At 42.1% G+C, this 23,731-nt stretch overlaps 1 protein-coding gene across 8 annotated transcripts in view; it reads right to left on the minus strand.

The window, feature by feature from the left end:
- Nucleotides 1–23,731, minus strand: part of Lekr1 (leucine, glutamate and lysine rich 1) — a 169,910-nt gene that overhangs the window by 41,670 nt on the left and 104,509 nt on the right. For all 8 annotated transcript variants that reach the window (XM_040754338.1, XM_040754335.1, XM_040754336.1 and 5 more), the window contains 3 exons: nt 22,105–22,186; nt 16,822–16,899; nt 14,818–15,021 (listed from right to left, as the gene is read on the minus strand). In XM_040754338.1, the coding sequence (XP_040610272.1) occupies nt 14,818–15,021; nt 16,822–16,899; nt 22,105–22,186 (364 nt within the window). The remainder of the gene's footprint in view (nt 1–14,817; nt 15,022–16,821; nt 16,900–22,104; nt 22,187–23,731) is intronic.

Genomic DNA, 23,731 nt, shown 5'->3' on the forward strand with positions numbered 1-23,731 from the left:
CTAAATCAGTGATTAAATAATAGTCTCTCAAAGAAAAGCCCAGGACAAGACACAATTGCACTGCTGAGTTCTATCAAACACTTAAAGAGAACTGATGTCAGGGTCTTCTTATACTATTCCACAAAAAAAGAATTGAATATGAGGTAACCTCTCCAAACACATCAATGATGCCAGCCTTATCCTGTTATCCCAACCACAGAAGAACATCTCAGTTTTAATAGGTTAATAACCCCGATGAACATAGATATAAAATCCTCAACAAAGTATTATCAAACATTAAAAAGATTATTACCATTACTCATAATAGTTAAACGTATATGAATCAATAAGCAAAATAAACCATCAAAATGAAGGTTTTGATAAAATGCCTTTGATAAAATTAAAATTTCAACACTAAACAAGTTAAGAATAGATAGAATACACAAATACTTCAACACAATAATGGCAAATATAACAAGCTAACACATAATCTAATACTGCATGGGAAAAAGCTGAAAGATTCTCTCCTAACACCCAGGACAAGACCATTATCACTTGTATTCAACACAGCACTGAAAGCCCCGGGCAGAACAATGAAACAAGGGAAGGAAATGAAAGCATCTAAATTGGAAAAGAGGATGTCAAATTGTTGTCATTTGCAGATGACACGGTCTTATACAGAGAAAAACCCAGACTCCACCAAACACCTATGGGGATTCATACACAAATTTAGCAAAGTTGCAGGAGACAAAACGTAAAAGTTAGTGTTGTTAGATACCAATAGCAAATTATCTAAACTAGAAACCAAGGAAGCCACCCTGTTTTTCAATAACTATGAAAAATAAAATGCAATGAGAGTACATATAACCCAAAAGGGTGAAAAATTTCTATGATGAAAGCTGTACAAAATAGAATTTAAAACTGAAGAGAAACACAGGAAATTGAAATACATCCTGCAATTATAGATGGGATGAATCAATACTATTAGAATGTACGTATCACCAAAGGTTGTCTGTAGATTCATTATAATCCCTATCAAAGACAGTCTTCAGAGAATCAGGGAAAACAACTCTAAAGGTTCTCTAGGAGGCACATGCATGTGAGCATGCACGTATGTCAACGCACATACGCACATGCATAGGCATACAAAAGTCTTAGTAGATAAAAAAAGATGTTTAGCAAAGAAAAAAAGGCAGGAGGAATTATGATAGATAATTTCAAAATAAACTGCAAAGCTGTAATGGCGGAGCAGCATGGAACGGATAGAGAGAGATAACAACCACTGGAATAGAGCAAGGGCTGTGCACCTGGATCCGCACTGTAGCCAGCTGCCTTCCAGCTAACACTGACAACATGCAGGGAGAAAGGACAGTCACTCAAAATAATGATTCGAAGACTGAGCAGACAGAAGAAGGAAATTAGATCCCCTGACTGACCAGTTGAGAGACACTAAAAATGAACTCAACGTGAATTCAAGGCTCAAACATTAAGACCTCGAGAAAACAAAACTGTTAGAAGAAAACGTAGAGGAAGCATTTTAGGGCACATGAATGGACAAGGTCTTTTGGGGCCAAGACCTGAGAAATCACAGTTAAAAACCAACAACAACAACAACAAAACTTGATAAGTGGGATTATGACAAAGCACATAAATTCTGCGTGGCTAAGGAAGCAGCTGTCGGGATGAAGGAGAAACTTGCGTCACGGGTGGCCACGCTGATAGACCACACATCTGATAAGGAGTGACCGTCTCGGTGTTAAGGAGTTCAAATAACAGCAAAAGCCAGCCTGACAGAAAGTGTGCACTAAACACGTCCGAAAAGAAGACAGGCAAGTGCCTCAACAGGCGTGTGCAACACGTTCAGGCCCACTCGTCACCTGGAAACGCAGATCAAAGCATATGTGAGCTATGGATCTATCCCAGTAAGGATGGCTACTCCAGAGTGGGAAATGCTGGAGTTAGGGAGAGAAGGGAGCCCTCTCTCAAGGGTGTTGGGAATGTAAATTAGTGTAGCCATTTTGGAGAACAAGATGGAAGGTCCTTAGGGAAAAAAAAATACAAAACTACAAATAGAACCACCATATGGTCCGGCAATCTCACTGCTGGCTTTATATCCAAGGGGGGAAGCAGTGTTTCAAAGAGACATCTGCACTCCTGTGTGCACCGTAGCAACAGCCAAGGAATGAGAAGAGGCTAGTGCCATTGTGTGTTTACAGAAAGCTCGGCAATGAGACACAGTGGGGGGCAGTTACGAAGAGTGAGCTCCAGCCCTCTGCGGCAAGGTGCTTAAGAGCTGGAGATCACTGTGCCAGGTGAAACAAGGCGGGCGCAGAAAGGCAAGAGCTTTGTGAGCGCACTCGGGTGTGGATCACAAAGCCTCGGGCTTCAGACTTTGAGGAGGATGGAGGGAGTACTGGTTACCAAGGTGGGAGGGACTGGGAGGGTGCAACACTTGGCCAGTGGTGATGACTGACTGGGGTTAGGAGCAAGAGGGGCTGGGGCTCTGACGTTAATTGGGTGCCCCATGCATTTCAAAATGCTGGACAAAAGGATTCTGAACAGTTTCACCAGGGCGTGGACCGGTATTTGAGGAAAGTGCTACACTCTGCCTAGCCACATCTCTAAAGTCTGTTAAGGAGGTGCAGTGGATTCTCCTCTGAGATCATGGTCTCGCTGACCACATGCAGTTGGAGAGAGGGTGACAGTACCAGGCATGGCTTCCCTCCCGTTAAGCCGGCCTTCGGTTCAGGTAGGATGTGGTCAGTTACTGAGAGCACACAAGCATCACTGCTGTACCTTCAGGCATGGCGTTTAACGCCAGGGTTTGGTATGGCTCACAAGGACCACAGCTGTGTGCGACTGTGAGTGTTTCCTCTCTTAGCAGCCTGAATGTTACCTTTCAGTCCTGTGTGAGCTAGTCCTCAGGGGGCAGGCCAGCTCAGTCCCTCCCAGCCCCCTATGTCCAAAGCGGGTGGTGTCTTCAGCCAGGGAAACTACCAAGAACGAGGGCAACAGCCTATGTTGTTTCGGGGACTCTCTTGAACTCCCTTGGCTAACATCTTGAGAGGAGGGTTCTCATGCCTGGTACTGGGGGGTGGCGTGGGGCGTGTTTGATTAGACAGTCTACGGCTCTTGGGAGATATATTTTCACCCCAAGTGGTATAACGTCGCTTAAACTACATATGCATGTATTTGCGTATCTGTATTGCTTGTGACTTTAGGTAAATATAAAGTAATGGTTCCCTACATCTTTTGCAGACATCATCCTAAGTGTTATTTATCCCTCTTTCCTCCCTACCTCCACTGTCTTGAAGCAAAACATTTCGGTCTTCACTCTAAATATTCATCCTTGTCCACAGATGACTGTGGCTCTCATCCCTGCTTTCTAAGAAGCAGAGAGAGAGAGAGAGAGAGAGAGAGAGAGAGAGAGAGAGAGAGAGAGAGAGAGAGAGAGAGAGAGAGAGAGACAGACCGTCACAGAAAACACAGCTAGTCAGGATGCAGAGGACAACTGACTGTCGGGTACCCGGCCACAACTGAAATATCCACATCACAAGTCCTGCACCCAACACCTCAGAAGACAGGAAGACTGTCGGAGCTTGAGACCGGGAAGTCTTCTGTGGGACTGTGCATCTCAACAACGTGGCTGCCTAAATGGAACTTGAACAGTTAGTTCCAACATCAGTTGACATCTCAAACATAAATGGGGAGGAGTCTCATAAGCAATTAACAACTGCGGAGAGAGGCAGAATCAGTTTTCCCTAGGGAATAAGTCCCCTAAGTCGTTATGATACCAAGTGGTCAGTCCTAGAAACATGGATATGGGCAATGCCGACAGACCTAGCAATAGGTATTTATGTATTTGTTTGTTCATATGTACATGCAATATGAACGGTTAAAGAGGAAGAGGTCATGAATTTGGGAGGGAGGGGAATAGGAAGGAGGGAAGGGGGTGATGTAATTGTATTTAATTAAATTTTTGAAGGCACAGCAGCAGATTCTCCATAGACTATTCCCTCAGCACCACAATGTGACTTTCTCCTGTCCTTTCTGGTGCTCAAAGCCCCATTTTTTTAAATGCCCTTAAGTCACTGTTCTGAAATTCGTAGGAACTTAAACCTTTGAGTTTGTGGTTTTAAAGTGAAATGAGATAGATCAACTAAGCATGTGCTAGGGTTCGGGGCCTCAACTCCAACCCCTTCTCAGCCCTTGTCTGCTCCCTGCTTTCTTGGCCTTTTTCCCCTACTGCTGACACCCGCTGCTTCAGGTGGGAGCAGGGCTGGCCGGCACTTGAACACACAGAGTCAGAGTGACAGTGCCGTGTCTGAGTGAGGGTTAGTGGTAAATAAAACAAAACCCGTCATGTCAGGTTGAGGGGCAGATGGTCACAGGAGAAACCTTCAAGTTCATGAATAAAAGGTCCTACTGTTTTTTTGTTTTTGTTTTTTGTTTTTGCACTGTGCCCTGAAAGTTATATAGTAGGCCAGCATGTAGTATGTATAAGTTAATAATCAAAGTGTCTTTGATTATGTGCAGTGGGAGGGGCTAACAAAAAACTCCAGCAAACTGGGGAAAAATATATAGGCTGTGTCAAGAAGATATCAGAGCTCAAGCGTGCTTTGCTCCTTGCGCTGTTGAAATGAATCCAGGATATTAATTTTAGACCTCATTAAGTATGCACGATGGAATTTCAATAGTAAAACTAAAACAATAGAAATGAAATATACTGCTACCGAAAAAAATTGTATGCCAAGAAAATACACAGAACTCCAACCATCCTCTCACCCAAAGGCCTATAATGAGAGAGAGAAAAAAAGAGGGTGGATAGAAAGACTAAAATAATAATAGTAACTATAATGGTAAACTGAGAGAGAAAGTCATACAAACAAACTGAACTAAATAAGCAATTGTAGTTCTGTGTTCTTCATATGAAATGCCCTAAGACAAGGGTAGGTGAAGATGAGGTGAAATGTGTGGAAAACACTTAGTAGCTACGTACTAAAGGGAAGAATGTGAACAGCATTACTAGGCAAACAGACTTTTGGAACTAAAGTCATTCTTTGGGGGACAAAATGAAAATGGGCTAATTTTACTATGAGTATCTTTTTTTAAATATATATTTTTAATTTGTCAATTTATTTTTCACATTCCAATCCAAGTTCCCTCCTCCCTTTTCTTCTGCCACTCCCCATACTTTACCCTAACCCTACCTTCCATCTGCTCCTCGGGGAACATAAGGTCTCACCTAAGAAGTCTACTAAGTCTGTCCATCTTTTCGTTGAAGCAGGACCAAGGTACTCCCCCCACCCCCCCATGTCTATGCTGAGCAAGGTGACTCTCCATATAGAATGACCGGCTCATATACTGCCCCAGCCACACCATTGTCACCTGTATTCAGGGAGTCTAGTTGGGTCTTATGTACGTTCCCCATTTGTCAGACCTGAGTCGGTGATCTCTCAGTAGATGTGGTCTTAGCTCCTTTGTTCGTATTATTGCTCCTCCCTCACTTTGATTGTGCTGCAGGAGCTCAGCCCAATGACTAGTTGTGGATTTTCGTATCTGCTTCCATCTGTTTCTCGAAGAGGTTCTAGCTTCTCTGGGGTTGTGGTTTGTAGGCTGGGTATCTTTTGCTCTATGTCTGGTATCCACTTATGAGAGAGTACACACAATGTTTGTCTTTCTGCGTCTGGGTTACCCCACTCAGGATGGTTTTTCCTAGTTCTGTTCACTTGCCTGAGAATTTTAGGATACCATTGTTTCTTACCACTGTGTGGTACTTCGTTGTGTAAATATATCACATTATCTTTATGCATTCTTCAGTTGAGGGGTTGTTTCCAAGATCTGGCTATTACAAATAATGTTGCTATGAACATAGTTGAGCAACTGTCCTTGTGGTGTGAATGTGACTTCTTTAAGTATATGCCCAACGGCGGTATTGCAGGGTCTTGAGGTAGGCTGATTCCTAATTTTCTGAGATATCACCATACTGATTCCCACAGTGGCTGTACAAGTTTGCACTCCCACCAGCAATAGAGGAGGAGTGTTCACCTTTCTCACATCCTCTCCAGCATAAGCTGTCACTGGTGTTTTTGATCTTAGCCATTCTGATCGGTGTAAGATGGAATCTCAGGGTGGTTTTGATTTGCATTCCCTGATGACTAAGGATGTTGAGGATTTCCTTAAGTGTCTTTCCACCGTTTGAGATTGTTCTGTTGAGAGTTTCTGTTTAGATTTGTACCACCATTTTTAATTGGATTATTTGGTAGTTTGATGTCTGGTTTCTTGAGTTCTTTGTATATTTTGGAGATCAGCCCTCTGTCAGATGTAGGGTTGGTGAAGATCTTTTCTCATTCTGTAGAGAGTCATTTTATCTTGTTGACCATGTTCTTTGCTTTACAGAAGCTTCTCAGTTTCAAGATGTCCCATTTATTCATTGGTGCTCTCAGTGTCTGTGCTGCTGGTGTTCTATTTAGGAAGTAGTCTCTTGTGCCTATTTGTTCAAGGGTATTTCCCACTTTCTCTTCTATGAGGTTCAGTATGGATGGATTTATATTGAGTTCTCTGATCCATTTTGACTTGAGTTTTGTGCAAGGTAATAGATATAGATCTATTTGCATACCTTTACATGTTGACAGCAGTTATACCAGCACTGTTTGTTGAATATGCTTTCTTTTTTCCATTTTATATTTTTAGTTTCTTTGTTAAAAATTAGGTATTCATAGATGTGTGAGTTGATATCAAGGTTTTCGATTTGATTCCATTGGTCCACCTGTCCGTTTTTATGCCAATACCAAGCTGTTTTCATTACTATAGTTCTGTAATAGAGCTTGAAGTCAGGGATGGTGTTGCCCCAGATGATGTTTAATTGTACAGAGTTGTTTTGCCTATCCTGGGTTTTTTGTATGAAGTTAAGTATTGTTTTTGCCAGGTCTATGAAGAATTGTGTTGGGATTTTGATGGGGATTGCACTGGATGTATAGGTTACTTTCGGTAGGATTGCCATTTTGTCTATGTTAATCCTACCTATTCAATAGCATGGGAGATCTTTCCATTTTTCTGATATCTTCTTTAATTTCTTTCTTTAAAGACTTGAAGTTCTTGTCATACAGGTCTTTCACTTGTTTGGTGAGGGTTATCGCAAGATATTTTATGCTCTTGTAAAGGGTGATGTTTCTGATTTCCTTCTCAGCCCATTTGCCATCTGTATATAGGAGGGCTACTGAGTTTTTTGAGTTAACCTTGTATCTTGCTAATGACTGAGGGTGTTTATCAGTTGTAGTAGTTTCCTGGTAGAATTTTTGGGGTCACTTATTAAAACTATCGTGTCATCAGCAGATAGTGCAAGTTTGACTTCATTTCCAATTTGTATACCCTTGATCTCCTTTTGTTGTCTTATTGCTCTAGCTAAGACTTCTAGTACTATTTGACAGCCTTGTTTTGTTACTGATTTAAGTGGGATTGCTTTGAGTTTTTCTCTGTTTAGTTTGTTTGATGTTTGCTGTTGGATTACTGTATATTGCCTTTATTATGTTTGGTTTGTTCCTTGTGTTCCTATTTCCTCCAACGTCTTTATCATGAAGGTGTGTTGAATTTTGTTGAAGGTTTTTCTTTTCAAAAACTAATGAGATGACCATGTGTTTTTTTTCTTTCAGTTTGTTTATATGGTAGATTACATTGGCAGAATTTCATATATTGAACCATTCCTGCATCTCTGGGATAAATCCTACTTGGTCATGGTGGATGACTTTTCTGATGTGTTCTTGGATTTGATTTGCCAGTATTTTCTTGAGTAGTTTTGCATCTATGTTCATGAGGGATATTGATCTATGATTCTCTTTCTTAGTTGACTACTAGTATCTTAAAACTTAGATGCATCAACTTAAAACAGCTTCAAAATAAAGAAATTACCATAGCTCTATAGTAAAACTGTCAAATCCACACCACTGTGGTTAAAGTCAATGCAGCTCCCTCATTAGAAATAAACCATTCCCAGGACTCTACAGATGGCCATGGGAATATGCTGCTCAATCGCAGCCTACAGGGTGACCCTCCAGGAGTTGTAATGTAGCAAGGGAGTATCACACAGAAAGATAATGTGCTAAAGACAGAAAACTGAATGCAAATTATAAGGGTGAGTTGAGGCTGGTATGTGGGACCTTGAATGCAAGTTGTGGAAAAACATGTAATTATTTTCTAATTCATATGAAATTGACCTATATACTAGGCCAGAAAGTAAATTTCAATTTTTTTTTCGAAATAGGGTTTCTCTGTGTATCTTTGGCTGTCTTGGTACTTGCTCCGTAGACCAGGCTGGCCTTGAACTCACAGAGATCCAAGTGCTGGGATTAAAGGTGTGTACCACCATTGCCTGGCCAAATTTAAAATTTAAAGCAACTGTTTTACTATAACCTGCACTGTCTAATATAATAGGCTATTAGACACTTAGATATGTCTATTCCAAACTTAGATGTGCTGTGTGATGGACTGGTCAGATTTGAACATTTAGAACAATAATCCAAAATACCTACTATAATTTTTTAAAAGTCTAGATATTTATTTTTTACATTATAAAAATATAACAAATTAAAAAATCACATACTAAAATTAATCAGACCCAGCCAAAGACTCTACAACTCAATGAACTTCTCTACTGTTGGAGCTACTTTTGAGAACAGAAGCTGTGGATCATCACATTGAATTTTATACTTTCACTATTAAATATAATGTATGTACTTATCTACCACCAAAAATTAAGAATCCATGACAGAGCAATAGCTAGAAAAACAACTAGCTTTATATCCTCTCTCATAACCTGGGACCATTGTTTGCAAAAGATTATACATTTAAATGGTGAGGTGTGTTGTAGATATATTAGGTTGCATACAATTCATCATTAAATATGATTTCATCTACTCATTTTGTGTTACTGATGTGGCAACTGATTTTTTAAAAATGAAGATACCTTGAATTATATTCATGATAAGACATAGTCTATATTCTATAAAAGCAAATATCAGTTAGAAAGTATGAATAAAATACCTCCACATTCTTCAGATTTTAAATGTTTCTGAATAAGCTATAGTTTAAACTAAAAATCATAATTAGTATGACTACAATTAGTATCAAAACACACTTAGAACTAAACAACAATGAAATGTCTGCATATCAAACCTATGAGAGAAGGCCGAAGCAGACAGACAAATTGTGGTGCGCCTCGGGTTACAATGTATCTGGAAAAACTGATGGTCCTTTACCTACTGTGCCCAAGTCACTGGATCTGAACAATGGGCACAAAGAACAAATCAGAACAAAGCATACAGTATGAGCCTGGGGTCTATGCTGGACGTCAAACTCAGGGCTCCATATATGCGAAGCAGTTGCTGTCCCCTGAGCTGCATCCCCAGACCCACGATCTAGTTCTACTAAGCTAACTCATGCATAAAGTAACATTTTTAAGGACTAGAAATGTAATAGGTAAAAGTTACAGAGAAGCAGGGAGACACAACAGATGTTGCTGTACCATCCCCAACGATACTCCAGTTACAGAGAGGGAGGAGGGATGAGCAAAGGGGTCAAGACCAGGCTGGAGAAACTCACAGAAACAGCTGACCTGAACAAGGGGGAGCTCATGGACCCCAGACTGACAGCTGGGAAACCAGCATAGGACTGATCCAGACCCCCTGAGCATGGGTGTCAGTGAGGAGGCCTGGGCAGTATATGGGGCCTCTGGCAGTGGATCAGTATTTATCCCTAGTATACGAATGGACTTTGGGAGCCCACTCCACATAAAGGGATGCTCTCTCAGCCTAGACACATGGAGGAGGGCCTAGGCCCTGCTCCAAATGATATGACAGACTTTGATGATCCCCCTAGAAGGCCTCACCCTCTCTGTGGAGTAGAAATGGGATAGGATAGAGGATTGGTGGGAGGGGGGCACAGGAGAAGGGAAGGGAGAGGGAACTGGGACTGACATGTAAAACAAGCTTCTTTCTAATTTAAATAAAAAAGAAGGGGAAAAAGACCCTTCGGATCTAGTAGACTATTGTAACTGAAATAGAGCAGGACCAGGTTCAAACAAGGCTAAGAAAGCTATCATTATTCACTAACTTTTTCCAAAGAATTGAGGAATCTGTTAGAACATTCCCACAAAGTACAGGGAGCTTTAAGTAAACGGTTATCCTATGAATTTACATCTGTGAGGGAAATTTTGTTTGAATCTGTACGTACCATAGCAAGGGCCTTTCTTGCTGAGCCCCTGTTCCTGGCTCTGAGAAGTCTTTAACGGGGCAGAGAAGAGCGAGTGCCTATGCATGGTGTCCTAAGAGCTCACCATCCTTGATTAGAACAGAATTCTAAATGAATAATGCATTTTGTGATGATTCATTCTGATACCCTGAAGTGCAAACATTAGGCTGTGTGCCCATGGAAGGGCTTGCACACAGCCTAATGATAAGAGAAAGCAATCTTGAAACAAGCTGAAAGGACCAGCCCTGACTGTAGTTTGTTAGAGACCTACAGGAATTAGGAAAGATAAAAATTATAATGGTTTAGCCAATGTGTCAAAGAAGCTAAAGCTCCATCCGTGTAGATACTGGGCTTCTTCAGAACTGGTTCCAGAGATACTGATGTCTTAGGATTGTGGGAAACACCGTAGACTGAAAACCCTAAATTTGAGTTTTACAAAAACCAAGCGAACGAGATCTCCATCGGGACCCCGCACAGCCATTTTCCTCCCAGCTCTTGTTTTCAGTGATCCAGAAGCCCTAGAAAATTTGGGAGGAGCTTCTAGGTTTCAAATCCTGTGACCGGTGGCTTGTGGACGAAACCCACCCTCATCCTGACAGCAGAGACATACGGAGGGCCTGCTCTTGTCTTTGGGGATTGCAGCAGTTCTTTTTTTTTTTTTTTTTTTTTTTTTTTTGGTTTTACGAGACAGGGTTTCTCTGTATTGTTTTGGAGGCTGTCGGTCCAGCCCGGCCTCGAACTCACAGAGATCTGCCTGCCTCTGCCTCCCAAGTGCTGGGATTAAAGGCGTGCACCACCACCGCCCAGCTGCAGCAGTTCTTAATGTTTCTTAGAAATGTGTCCACGCAACTCCCATTGTTAGAAGAAATGCAGACCAGAGAGCAAACGATGGAGGTGTTATGATTCGCCAAGTGGCCACACTAGTGTAAGACTGCACCAGTGCAGGGCCTCCAACGCTGTGTCAGAGCGCTGCCTGTCTCCGAAGGTGTCTCAAGCGAGCCATGGCTGGCTCTCTCTAGCCCTCTACCCCGCAATTCACCAAGATTCCCTTAAATCAACATTTTCAGTGTTGACACAATAGGCAAATTAGGATGTCCCTGCAATTAAGGGTGTTTATTTTAAAAGCTAACTTCTAAATTCTCAGCCCCCAAAGAAAACGAGACTCTAATTTCTTATATAAATGCAAGATTTTAGATTCCCTTAATTGCAGTTAAAAATGTAACTGCAAACAAACGTCAAACCAGAATGCCAAAACAACAGCTTTAAGTCCCGCTTCACAAATTGTTCTTTTAGAGATGTCTTCACATTGTCAATCAAAGAGATAATTTTGATTTTTGCCACAGTCCCTGCCTCCATTAAAGACGGCAAGTGTGTGATAGCATAAGAAGCCGGGCAAGCAAGTTGCTCTCAAAGCTGTTGATGGATAGGAAACCAGAGAAAATGGTGAGTCTGGGAGAAAACTGTGGTGTTATTGAAGATGGACTGAACACTTCATTTAGTAACAATCTATACTCTAGCAATGACATCAAAGTGGAGTCACCCTAGGGATTAACATATTCCATCTTACGAATAAAGCAGGTAATACTGAATTCAACAGCTGTTTTGCTGGGTATCTCCGCGGTGACAGTAGGCTATAAAATGATGATTTAAGGAGGCAGTGGTCTAAAAAAAATAAAGATTAAACAGAAGACACGATACTACAGAGCGTCTGTAATGTATGAGGAAAGTGCGGGATGCTTTGGCGTCCACACAAAGATATCTGGCATTAATATGCCCAATTTGCACCTAAGGAAAAGGGTAACACGGCTGGGTTGCCCAAGTTTGACAGTGGCTAAGCTTGGATGTAAATTGAGGTTTACCCAACTCAAAAAGCCTACAAAATACAGAGCTCTTGCTTCACCACTGAATTCCTTGCTGTTGTTTTTGTTTAAGACAGGGTCAAACTGTCTGGCCTGGTCTCAAACTTGCAGTGATCCTTCTGCCTCAGAGTCTCCTCCATGCTGGGTTACAGATGTGTAACCCATGGCCAGCTACCAGTCTTTTCAGTGTATTAAATATGTCTATTTACTTCCCATTGCTTCCAAATTTTTTGGATTTGCTCCTAACGGGTGAATGTTCATCACACTGGTGACAATGTAAATCATGCATACTTAGATCAATCATCAGAGAAGATTTCCATAAACATTTAAAAATAGCAGTTCTCAACCCAAGGGGGTTACGTATCAGGTATCCTGCATATCAGATATTTACATTATGATTCATGACAGTAGTAAAATTACAGTTATAAAGCAGCAACAAAATAATTTTATCCTAGGGGATCACCACAACATGAAGAACTGTATTAAAAGGTCGCAGCATTATGGAGGTTGAGAACCACTGATTTGAAAGATAGGAGATCAACCACTGTGGCAGACATTCACCCATACATAGACAAGCCTTGTGAACCCAGGGAATGCTAGATGACATAAGAATTCTGCAGATGAGCAAGGTTCTAAACCAAAGACTTGTGAGGTTTTTATTTCACTGTATCTTTTCGAGGATTGTAATTCTGTGCATTCTCTATAGAACACAAAGTGCTTTCAGATGATGGGCAATCACTATGGTTACTGATTATTAACCCACATTATAAGGACAGGGAGGACATTTCTGAAGTTATTGACATACCTAGGGCCATCGGTCTATATTTCTAATATATCTCTAATAAACACTGTAATGTTTGTCTAAATTACAATGATTTTGTCCATACAGAGGTTTCCTTTAGGCTTACACATGCTCATTTTTTTCTAGCAGTTACTCTTTTTTTTTTTTTTTTTTTTTTTTTTTTGGTTTTTCGAGACAGGGTTTCTCTGTGGCTTTGGAGGCTGTCCTGGAACTCGCTTGGTAGTCCAGGTTGGTCTCGAACTCACAGAGATCTGCCTGCCTCTGCCTCCCGAGTGCTGGGATTAAAGGCGTGCGCCACCAACGCCCGGCTAGCAGTTACTCCTTTAATAAGCCTGGTTTGTTTACATTTCTTGCTTATAAGGTTGCAGTCTGTAATAAGCTATCAATCATGAAATGAAGAAGAAAATACATATAATATTGACTACTATCTGGTCATGAAATGAAGAAGAAAATACCTGTAATGTTGAATACTATCCAATCATGAAATGAAGAAGATAAGGGGCTGATCAAGAGTCGGGTAGGTACAAAGACACATACTCTCAAGAATCAGGTTACTGGCATCGTGCAGTGAAGAAGGAATGTGGGTGGCCTTGGCTCTGCAGTTGGCATTTAGTCAAAGAGAAGTAGAAATGCGATCAACCCATGAAGCACTGGAGAGGAGCCTTGTTTCTTAGGGAACTGGGAAGATTCGCTAGCCTGCAGTACAAACCGATGACTCCCACAGTCCACCACTGTGCCGCGGAGAGAGAGTTCTGAGCAACAAGCCCAATTATCTAACTAAACATTCCTGTTATCTGTTATTGCTGCATCCCTACCCCAGAAGTATTCTCAGAAAATAGCTGTAATTATGAAGGAAAACTAAAAGAGTCATAAAATTTATAAATAATGCTCAACGCTAACAAAAACTTTTAATGAGATTAAAGTGAAAGGAGACGGACAGGAAGATGATTGCTAAAGGCCTGGTAACCACAGCACCTGTGTAAAGGTGGAAGGAGAGAACCAGTTCCACAGAGATATCCCTGATCACCACATGTGTTACACACACACACACACACACACACACACACACACACACACACACACATGCCCGAAAAGCAGCAAATAAAATTTCTTTTAGCTCCTAGTAATAATAAGTAGCTGACCAATCATCAGCATCCTATGTGCAGAGAGAGAATAACGGGAAGCTCACGCTTCTGTCCTTGTAAGGCTTGTACTATTCTAGGCTGTAATCATTAGATCACTACATGTAAAAAGAAATACTCTCTATGCCTTATTTTAAAAGTCAACAACAGGGAAGACCCAAATGCTATTCTATCATTAGATATACAATTAAAACCGAAGTGTTCAGCAAGAATGAGTGAAGGCATTCTTGGCAAATTAAAGCACCAAGCAAAACAGAGTCAAAGTGTTATTACAGAACAGGCTCATGTGAAGAAGACAGATGACCAGAGCAAAAGTACCTTCAGAGTGTGGACCAGACTGCTTTCAGTCCCATTGACGCTGCCCTGACAGGACCCTCAGAAAGATGGTTAAAGGGGAGGCAGAAGGAGAAGCCTGCACAACGGAAAAGTGGTGAGAAGCCCACACACATTTTTTTATGTTAAAAATAGAATTCACCAATTTTTGGGTGAGGTTACAAAATATCTACAGGCGATCAAATGTTGAGTGAAATTCTGACATCAAAGCAACCCAAGCGCCATCTTTGCTCTGACGAAATGGGAGACTTGGGATGGCGATTTCGGCAAGCTGAGAGCCAGCTCAGTCACTTGAAAGTGAGGGAACAAACTTAAGTTTCAATGGACTGACGTGTGAAACGTGTCCTCAGCCCTGACTTTCATGTTATGATACCATCCACACCGATGCTTCAGATATGTATTGAATGCTTATTTAAGGATAAAATGTTTTTTTTTAAGGAATTATTCTTGCCTGCACCTTTCGTTTTTCAGGGTTAAAATCTCTTCCTGTGTCTGATGCAGGCGAGTTTTGGTCATCTCTAGTTCGTTTTCTGCAAGGCTGAGTCTCCTTTTTATATCTTCTTCTTGTCTCTCTTTTGCAGTCAGCTCTTCCTGGAGAGTTTTATACAGTTGTTGACAAGTCATTAAAGAGTCTTCCTTTTCTTTAAGTAGCCGACTATGCCTAAAAAGAACAAGAAATAGCATCACACACATCCATTCGACACTATGACTATTTTATATTTATGCTGTGATTTTATATGTGGAGAACTTTCATCGTAACTATAACTTAAAAACAAAGGTTAAGAACATGGATAGTTCTCTGATGTTAGATTTTCCCCACTGTGGTAACTAATTTCATTGACAACTTGGCTAGATCGACAATCACCACAGACTCTGAGTGTCTATAAAGGTGTTTCTGGAAAGGTTTAAGCAATGAGGGAAGACTCACTTTGAATACAGACGAAACCATTCCATAGCCTGGGGTCCAGACTGAATAAAAGGAAAGAGGAATGGGTTCTAGTAATCCACCACTCTCTGGATGAATTAACTCGTTGCCTAATGCTTCTGTATCCTGCCTTTCCTGCCATGAGGGGCTGTATTCTCAAAAAAAATGAGCCAAAACAAACCCCTGCATTCTTAAGTTGCCTTTTGTTTTGCTTTGCTTTATTTTGGTTTTTCGAGACAGGGTTTCTCTGTGCCTGTCCAGGAACTCCCTCTGTAGACCAGGCTGGCCCCGAACTCACGGAGATCCTCCTGCCTCTGCCTCCCTAGTGCTGGGATTAAAGGCGTGCGCCACTACTGCCCGGCTTATGTTGCATTTTTAAGGTATTGTGCTCACCAACAACGAGACAACTGGTGCCAGGGAGTGAGATAAATATGTGGTTCCTAGGCCCTGGGAACCGCTTGCGGGAATACTGTGGGAGAGCTTGGGAGTTAGGGCAAGCGAAGCCCGTGAACGCTGAAGAACAAGACAGTGCCATCCACCTGGTCCCGGTTTTACAGGCAGGGAGTCATGGATGCTTTCACCAAATAATCCAGAAAGCTGCTAAGGCTGGGTAATGTGTAGCCAGGAAAGCTACAAGCATGGCTAGGAGAAAGCCCAAGAGAAAGGCTGTGTGTCCTGCAGGAGGTACACTTGGAGGGACAGGTGCTGGGGAAGGCCATCAGAGCCCAGATAATTCTATCGCAAGCCCCCGATGTGCAGTGTGGAACTGCAGGGTTTGGTGTTTGTGTTGACCCGTTTGACTTGCTTTGGGCAGATCTTACCTTGTTGCAATACCATTCCTTCCCTGTGTATGGGAATGCGGTACTCTGTGGGGTTATGTATTAGGAGTGTGTAACTTGGCTCTTTGTTTTACGGTGTCTCACTTAGAGAGGCAGCCTTCGGTCTCGGGGAAGAGACTTCGGAGCAAGGTTGGGGATTTTCAAGACTGGGTCTGCACCCCGGGATGAAAATGAGGCCCCCAGGAGCCCGGCGGAAATGTTGTGATGTCAAAGTCTGGAAGTTGACAAGGGGTGGAGCTGAGACTGTTCGTCTTCATGCCAGCTTGGCAGGACTTAGAACCGCCATGGAAATCCCTACAGGGCTGTTCGGAGGAAGGCTTAACAAAGGGAGAAGAACTACCCTGAATGAGGAGGACACTATCTCATAAGCTGGGGGTTTGGACTGACAGAAAAAGGGAAAGCAGGTCGAACGCTGCATTTATCTCTTTATTCCCGATGACATATATACGTCATGTCCCCACTGCCATGTAGACTGATGCTGTCCTTCCTAAGCCTGAACCCAAAGTCTTGGTGACACCAATGTTGGCAGAGACAGAAGCCATGGACAATGGAGAGATATCAGGAGGTCCAAATTAGGTAATACATATATAAGCAAGAAAATAACAGGCATGCACATTCTCCCTCAATAAGATGATTTTTTAGAAACATGGTTTAAATGCAGTTATTAAAATGTTCATTAAAAATTTGCAGTATATACCTTGACTCAGAGATAACAGACTCAAACTTCAGTTTTCTAAGTTCTCTCTGACAGTTATCAGCGTCGTTAGATTTTTTCCTAAGAGAAAAGTATTCCGAAATAGTTAAAATGTATTACTTCAAAATATTTTTCTATGTCTTAAAATCATACTATTATTATTTAAATATACACTTAAATAACCAAATTACCGCCTACCAGTGGACTGTATTTAACTAAGAAGGACAGACTTTGCACATTATCAAACAAGACCCACAACAGAACAACTCAGATCCTATCAACACTGGAAACGGATCAAAAGTGAGGGGAGCCCAGAGAAGAAATGACTCTTGGAATGACGTGGCACCGTAGAGTCAGGCTGTTTCTTACACGGCTTTAAGCCTGGGGACAGCCCCAGTGAGAACCGGGCAGGGGAATTAAACCTTTGGCAGGAGATGCCAGCCTTTTCTGTGCCGAGCCAAGCCGGGGAGTGAGTCAATGGCAGCATTCCTCCCCGTGGCCTCCGCGTCAGCTCCTGCTTCTAGGCTCCTGTCTCCAGTTCCTGCCCTGACTTCCCTTTATAACGCGCCGTATACAATAAACGCAAACAAACCCTTTCCTCCACAAGTCACTTTTTGGTCATGGTGCTTATCACAGGGATAGAAAACAAACCAGAACGCTGCTTGAGATCTGACCACACAACAAGTGGATATACACAGTGACAGCATCATGCTACCAGGTCACATCCTGTTTGCCAGATTTTAAAAAAAGGAAAAAAAAATCACACGAGTCATCACAACGGTACTGCGGAAATCGGAACACTCACAGTTACATATGTCGATAAGAGCAGAAGTTCCAATAACGGAGTGCCCAGCTGTGTTAGAAGGGCAAGTTAAGAGAATCACAAATCAGTAATCAAAATGGGCAGAAGTTAACCGCCGCACAGCGCAGACCGCTGTTAGGTGAGGAATGAGCGCTGCTAATAAACTATAAGCAGGTTACAAAGGGGTCCAACAAATTAGGAAATGTATTATGTGTAAACCATTTTGGACACACAGTGGCCTCCCCTCCATGTCTGTGACTTCGCTTTCTGCTGCTTCTGTTACTCTACGACAGTTAAAATATAGTAAATGGAATGTTCCAGAGATGATGAGTAAGTTTTAAACTGTACATAATTTTGACTAGTGTCTGCTTGTGAGTAATCTTTACGTAGCAGCCTAGGACCGCATCACAGTGTCAGCACACTTCACCAGGAAGGCCTTGTAACTGTCCCACAAGGTAGTGAACACGGCACAACAGGGTATGAAAGAGCTCATTCCTATAACTTCCATGACATTGTAACTCTATATGGTTATCTACCTCACGCCTAATTATAGTTTATCATCTTGTGCCTGCCATGTAAATTAGACGTTACCAGCAGTCCGCAGCTGTGGAGGTTTGGGTGAGAACGGTCCCCATAGGCTCAGATGTCTGAATACTTGGGTTCCTGGTTGGTGGGACTATTTGGGGGGGTTGGGAGGCATAGTCTTGTTAGAGGAGGTGTGTCGCTGGAGGGCGGACTTTGAGGTCTCACTAGGCTTAGAGCCTTGCCAGTGTGCCCTTTCTCTGCTTCTTGCTTAGGGACGAAGATGCGAGCTCCCAGCTGTTCCGGCTGCCGTCCCTTTGTTCTGCCATCATGGACTCCAAACCTCTGAAAATGTATGCCCAATTAAATACTTTCTTTCAAACGTTGCCTTGGTCACGATGGCTTATCACATCAATGCAAAAGTAAGGAGGAAGGCACTGGAAAAACTCGTGTGTGTGTGTGTGTGTGTGTGTGTGTGTGTGTGTGTGTGTGTGTGTGTGTATGTGTAGGGTTTAATACTAACTGTGGTAGTTTAGGACTGAGTCTTTTTGTTTTGTTTTTTGAGACAGGGTCTCACATTTAGCCCTGGCTGTCCTGGAACAGGGGTCCGCATGCCTCTGCCTCCCAGGTGATGTCATTAAAGGAAGACTGCTATTACACCTGTTAGGCACGGACTCTTGAAGCACAGCTAACTAACTGATACATTCCAAGACGTTTTAGAGGAAGTTGTTCCTTTTACTGCAATTCATGAAAATGAACACAGGTTTCAGGAAATAGGTAAGCATACTGAGGTTTGTTCAAAACCTCATTCTCATGCCTGAGCATTACTGGCACAGGGAGCTGTACATAATTCTATCATTTATTTATTCAGTCCATTCAGTATATACACTCATATTTAATTTTTATGGTCACATGTTTAATTTCTCAGCTCTTAATTGTTTTTTGAATAATATTTTTTCTTTTATAGATATAATTCTGAATACATTTAGTGCATATCAATTATACTAATTTTCATGTTTTCTATTTGCTAACTTGAATTTCTTAAAGGGTCAAAGTTTTACTTCCTGAACTCTTGGTCACTTTGAGAGGTGGGATTGGCTTTAGAATAGTTTTTGTCATCCACTTGGTTTTCGTGTGCTCAGACTTCGTCTTACAATTCTCTGTTTACTTTTGGAGGTGAGATGAAGGGGCACTTACAATTCTCTGTTTACTTTTGGAGGTGAGATGAAGGGGCACTCAGGAAAGCCTGTTATGTTCAGGAGGTCTGGTTCAGCCTGTGCTGGTCTCCCAGCCATCAGTCTGGTGTCCATGAGCTCCGCCTTGTTCAGGTCAGCTGTTTCTGTGAGTCTCTCCAGCCGGGTCTTTCACATCAGATTTTTCAGTAAATCATTTTGACCTCAAATTGTTATTGGTCGAAAGACAAATTCAATTCTAACCTATTAAGAACGGTGTCTGCAGGAACCCGCTGATCTCTGAGCACAGTGAAGTTTGCTGAGCTTTGATACCAATGCTCCCCACCCCCAACTCATTCACTCCAAAGCCGGAAACAGAGAGCAGCTGGACACAGACAGGAGAGGCACAGGTGTGTATGGAGCAAGACCTCTAGCACCAGGGACTGTTTCAAGTGGCTCTTTTACAACCCACACTTTCTAAAAGTGGGAACCTGCTCTGCTCTTTCCCTGAAGCACGTCTCCTGCGGATGGAAAGTCGCCTTCTGCTAGCCAGCAGAGCAGCATGGTATTTCTGCCATCACGAGGCAGTCCCTGATAAGCCTTCAGTGTGATGACTGCCATGAGGTGGCACGCTTCCTCCTTGGCACACATACACATTCACACACACAGACACACACACACTCAGACACACACACACTCAGACACACACACAGACATACACACACACTCACACACAGACACAGACACACACATACACACAGACAGACACAGACACACACACACAGACAGACACACACACTCACATACACACTCACACACACACAGACACACACTCACACACACACAGAGACAGACACACACTCACATACACACTCACACACAGACACACACTCGCACACACAGACACACACTCACACACACAGAGACAGACACACACTCACATACACACTCACACACACAGACACACACTTACACACACAGAGACAGACACACACTCACAGACAGAGACACAGACACACACACACAAACACACACACAGACACACACAGACACAGACACATACTCACACACACACAGACACACACACTCACACACACAGACACACACACAGAGACACACACAGACACACACACAGACACACACACAGAGACACACACAGACACACACACTCACACACAGACACACACTCACACACACACTCACACGTACTCACACACACACACAGACACACACACTCACACACACACCACCACCACCACCACCAATAATAATGATAATAACAAGAGAAGCAAATGTCATGCAGTAGCTGGGTCTAATGATTCTGCTTTCTCCACAAACCGTCCATAAGGACACAGTTCTTCTGATATAGACAGAGTGAACAAGGATTTTTTTAATGTTCCTTATCTCCCAGAACTTACTTCCCGGGTCTGGGGAAGAAAAGCATCAGGAACTCCCTGTTTCCCCTTCACCCCAGCATCCTACACAGGCAGCCACACCTCCGGGCCTACCGCCCTGCTAACTTCTTGTTTTCCTAAAACAAAACCCTTGCTACAAATAATCTAACTATACACTAATTTGATTGGACGTTTCTGGACTTTGTTCAATATTTGATTAAACACATTGTTCTTAGGAACAACCACGGTCAACACAAACATTCGGTCGCTAAGCATCCTAAATATTTGTATTTATGAGTCTGAGCCTTGTGAATACAGGAACTGAAACTAGGGCTCCCAGATTATACATCAAGAAGTAAAATGATGTGCTTTACTTTCAAAAATCATTTGCATCTTATTTTAGCCTTATAATTGTAGATACACCATGTTTATGCATACAGTAGTCTTTCAAATTGCTGTAATAAATTAATTTTTTTAAAACAAATACTGCTTGTGGGTGCTTTTTATGTGTGTATGGTACGTCTCTCTCCCTCTCTCCCTTTCTCTTTCTTCCTCTTCCCCCCATCCTGTGTATGATGCACACCTTTGTGTGTATAGGCGTGTGTGTGTGTGTGTGTGTGTGTGTGTGTGTGTGTTCGCGCGCCACGGTGCCCACGTGAAGGTCCTCATCATCCACCGTGGTTGAGATAGACTCTTTGCCTAATGCTAGGCTGGCAATGGCCTCCAGAGGTTCTCCTGCCTCTGGCTCCCATCTCATCACAGAAACACGGAGGCTATGGGGAGGTGCCACACGCCTCGCTTTAAATGAGCTTTGGGAGTTCAAAACACAGGATTCCACACAGTAAGTGCTTCATCCAGGAGCCATTTCGCCACCTCTGAACATTTTACGTGGTCGTTTCCTTATCGTTTGCTTCCCGACAATTCTTTCTTGTTCTCATAAAACATAAATAGCCAACATTTCAAAAGCACCCTGTCTTGAATTTAAAATTAGATATTTTAAGAAATAACAATTCATAAAATTTAAAAATTGTAGACAGTAAAGAAAGGAATATAAGAAAAAAATGAGATAATTACTTCATCTGAGCATCCAGAGAAATCACTGATACACATATCTAGGTAACTTCTATACTTGATCCTAACCAAGAGGCCAAGAAACAACTCCTAAGTTCTTTACTGGGAGGGGGACAAAAACACTTTCCTGAGATAAAATGGTGGCATGTCCTTCGATTTTTTGTTTTAACGTAGTGCCACAACAGAGCCAAGAGAAGCCACAGCAGCCCCTCACCTACACCACGGAATCCCTGCCCAGGGACAACACACCGGGGTCTTTGCAAAGATGCTCTGTGACGCGTCAGTGGGCAATCCCCTCTTGCAGCTGTTAAGCGTTGCGCCTTACATGAGTGTCTCTTTGCAGTGGTCCAGCTCCATCACTGTCTTCTGAAGTCTCAGCCCAAGGGCCTCTACTTGACACTGCAAGTCTGAAACGACACAGCAGCGTGCTCGTTAGTATACCCGTGTCTGGGTGTCTTCACAAACTAACCACGTCTTCCGAAGTTTCCCTGTAGCTTCCAGAGAACAACACACGGAACCTGCCTACTATGGTTCTGCGTAACACGTTCATGGCCCACAACGCCCCACCTACCATCAGACTAATTTACAAACACCTAACAGGCTAACCCTTCCAGCATTTAAAAAGGAAATTTGTATCTCTGTACGCTCCAGACATTTCTGATCAGGTGGCTCCTTGAAATGTTTGGCTGTCTGAGCTTCCTCTTCTGTTCCCAAACCAACTGAGTCTTCTGGGTAGAAATGAAACAGACAAATCATGTGCCAGGCTCTAGGATGAGAGTTGGTTAACTCCGAGTAGCATCTAAAAGGCGTTTTAACAACTTTAAAAGACAAGAGAATACTTTAGAAAATTGGCTTCCACATAGTCTTCATCTAGGAAATTTAGGAAGTGTTTCAAAAGGATGATTGAAGAAGCCGTGTGTAATGTGTACAGAGTCTTGGCTTACCTGAGTCCGGCCACTTAGGCTACTGTAAGAGCTGTGACCTGAGCCCTGACTCCACAGACAGCCTGTGGGTACTTAACTCTCTGGGAATAATTTAAAGTATAAAAGGAGACTATACAAAATGAACTAACCAGTTAATATAGAAAACGGAAAATCAAAACAAGGGAATTGCAACGTTTTTATGTTCTAGCCACCTCAAGAGTTCTAATATCCCACTTTTAACCTACTTTTAATAGTAAACTTGGACATTTTTATGCAGCACCATAAAAACACACGCCAAACTTCTATGAAATCTTCAGCATGCTTTCTCATCATATATATATGAACTAGTTTCTCAAATCAGAAGCAAATTCATTGCTAAACAAATGCTCTTATAAGAGTATTCCAGACACTTATATTAAAACCTATGTTTATCCCAGTGTTTTCAGAAACATTATTTTATATTATGTTTCTCAGTATTGCTTTGGAGCTTGTCCTGGAACTCACTCTATAGACCAGGCTGGCCTTGAATTCACAGAGATCCGCCTGCCTCTGCCTCCCAACTACACTTGGCCAGATACATTATTTCTAATTATTTTAATAAGCATATAAAACTTTGTGTCTATCCTGTACACCATATTTTGAAACATGTATACATTATGGCCTGAATAACTCAAGCTTATTAGCAAATGTGCTACGCCAGTACTAATTTTCTGAGGTGTAAACACTTTAAATTTACTCTTAAAATTTCTAAACAATGTTATTAACTAATAATGACCATGCTGTACAGTGGAGTTCTTAAACCTCACCCATCTAAAGGAAATGTTTGTGTACTTTGACCAACATCTCCTTACATGCATTATTTAATTTTATCCCTTCAAAATGCCAAATAGGTTCTAATTGTCTCATTTTTCAGATGAGAGAGAGAGAGAGAGAGAGAGAGAGAGAGAGAGAGAGAGAGAGAGAGAGAGAGAGAGAGAGAGAGAGAGATGTTCTCTGATGTTGAAGTCTGCTGTGGAGAAGACCTCTCAA

This window comes from Mesocricetus auratus, unplaced genomic scaffold, assembly GCF_017639785.1.
Source record: "Mesocricetus auratus isolate SY011 unplaced genomic scaffold, BCM_Maur_2.0 Super-Scaffold_100011, whole genome shotgun sequence".
Lineage (NCBI taxonomy): Eukaryota > Metazoa > Chordata > Mammalia > Rodentia > Cricetidae > Mesocricetus > Mesocricetus auratus.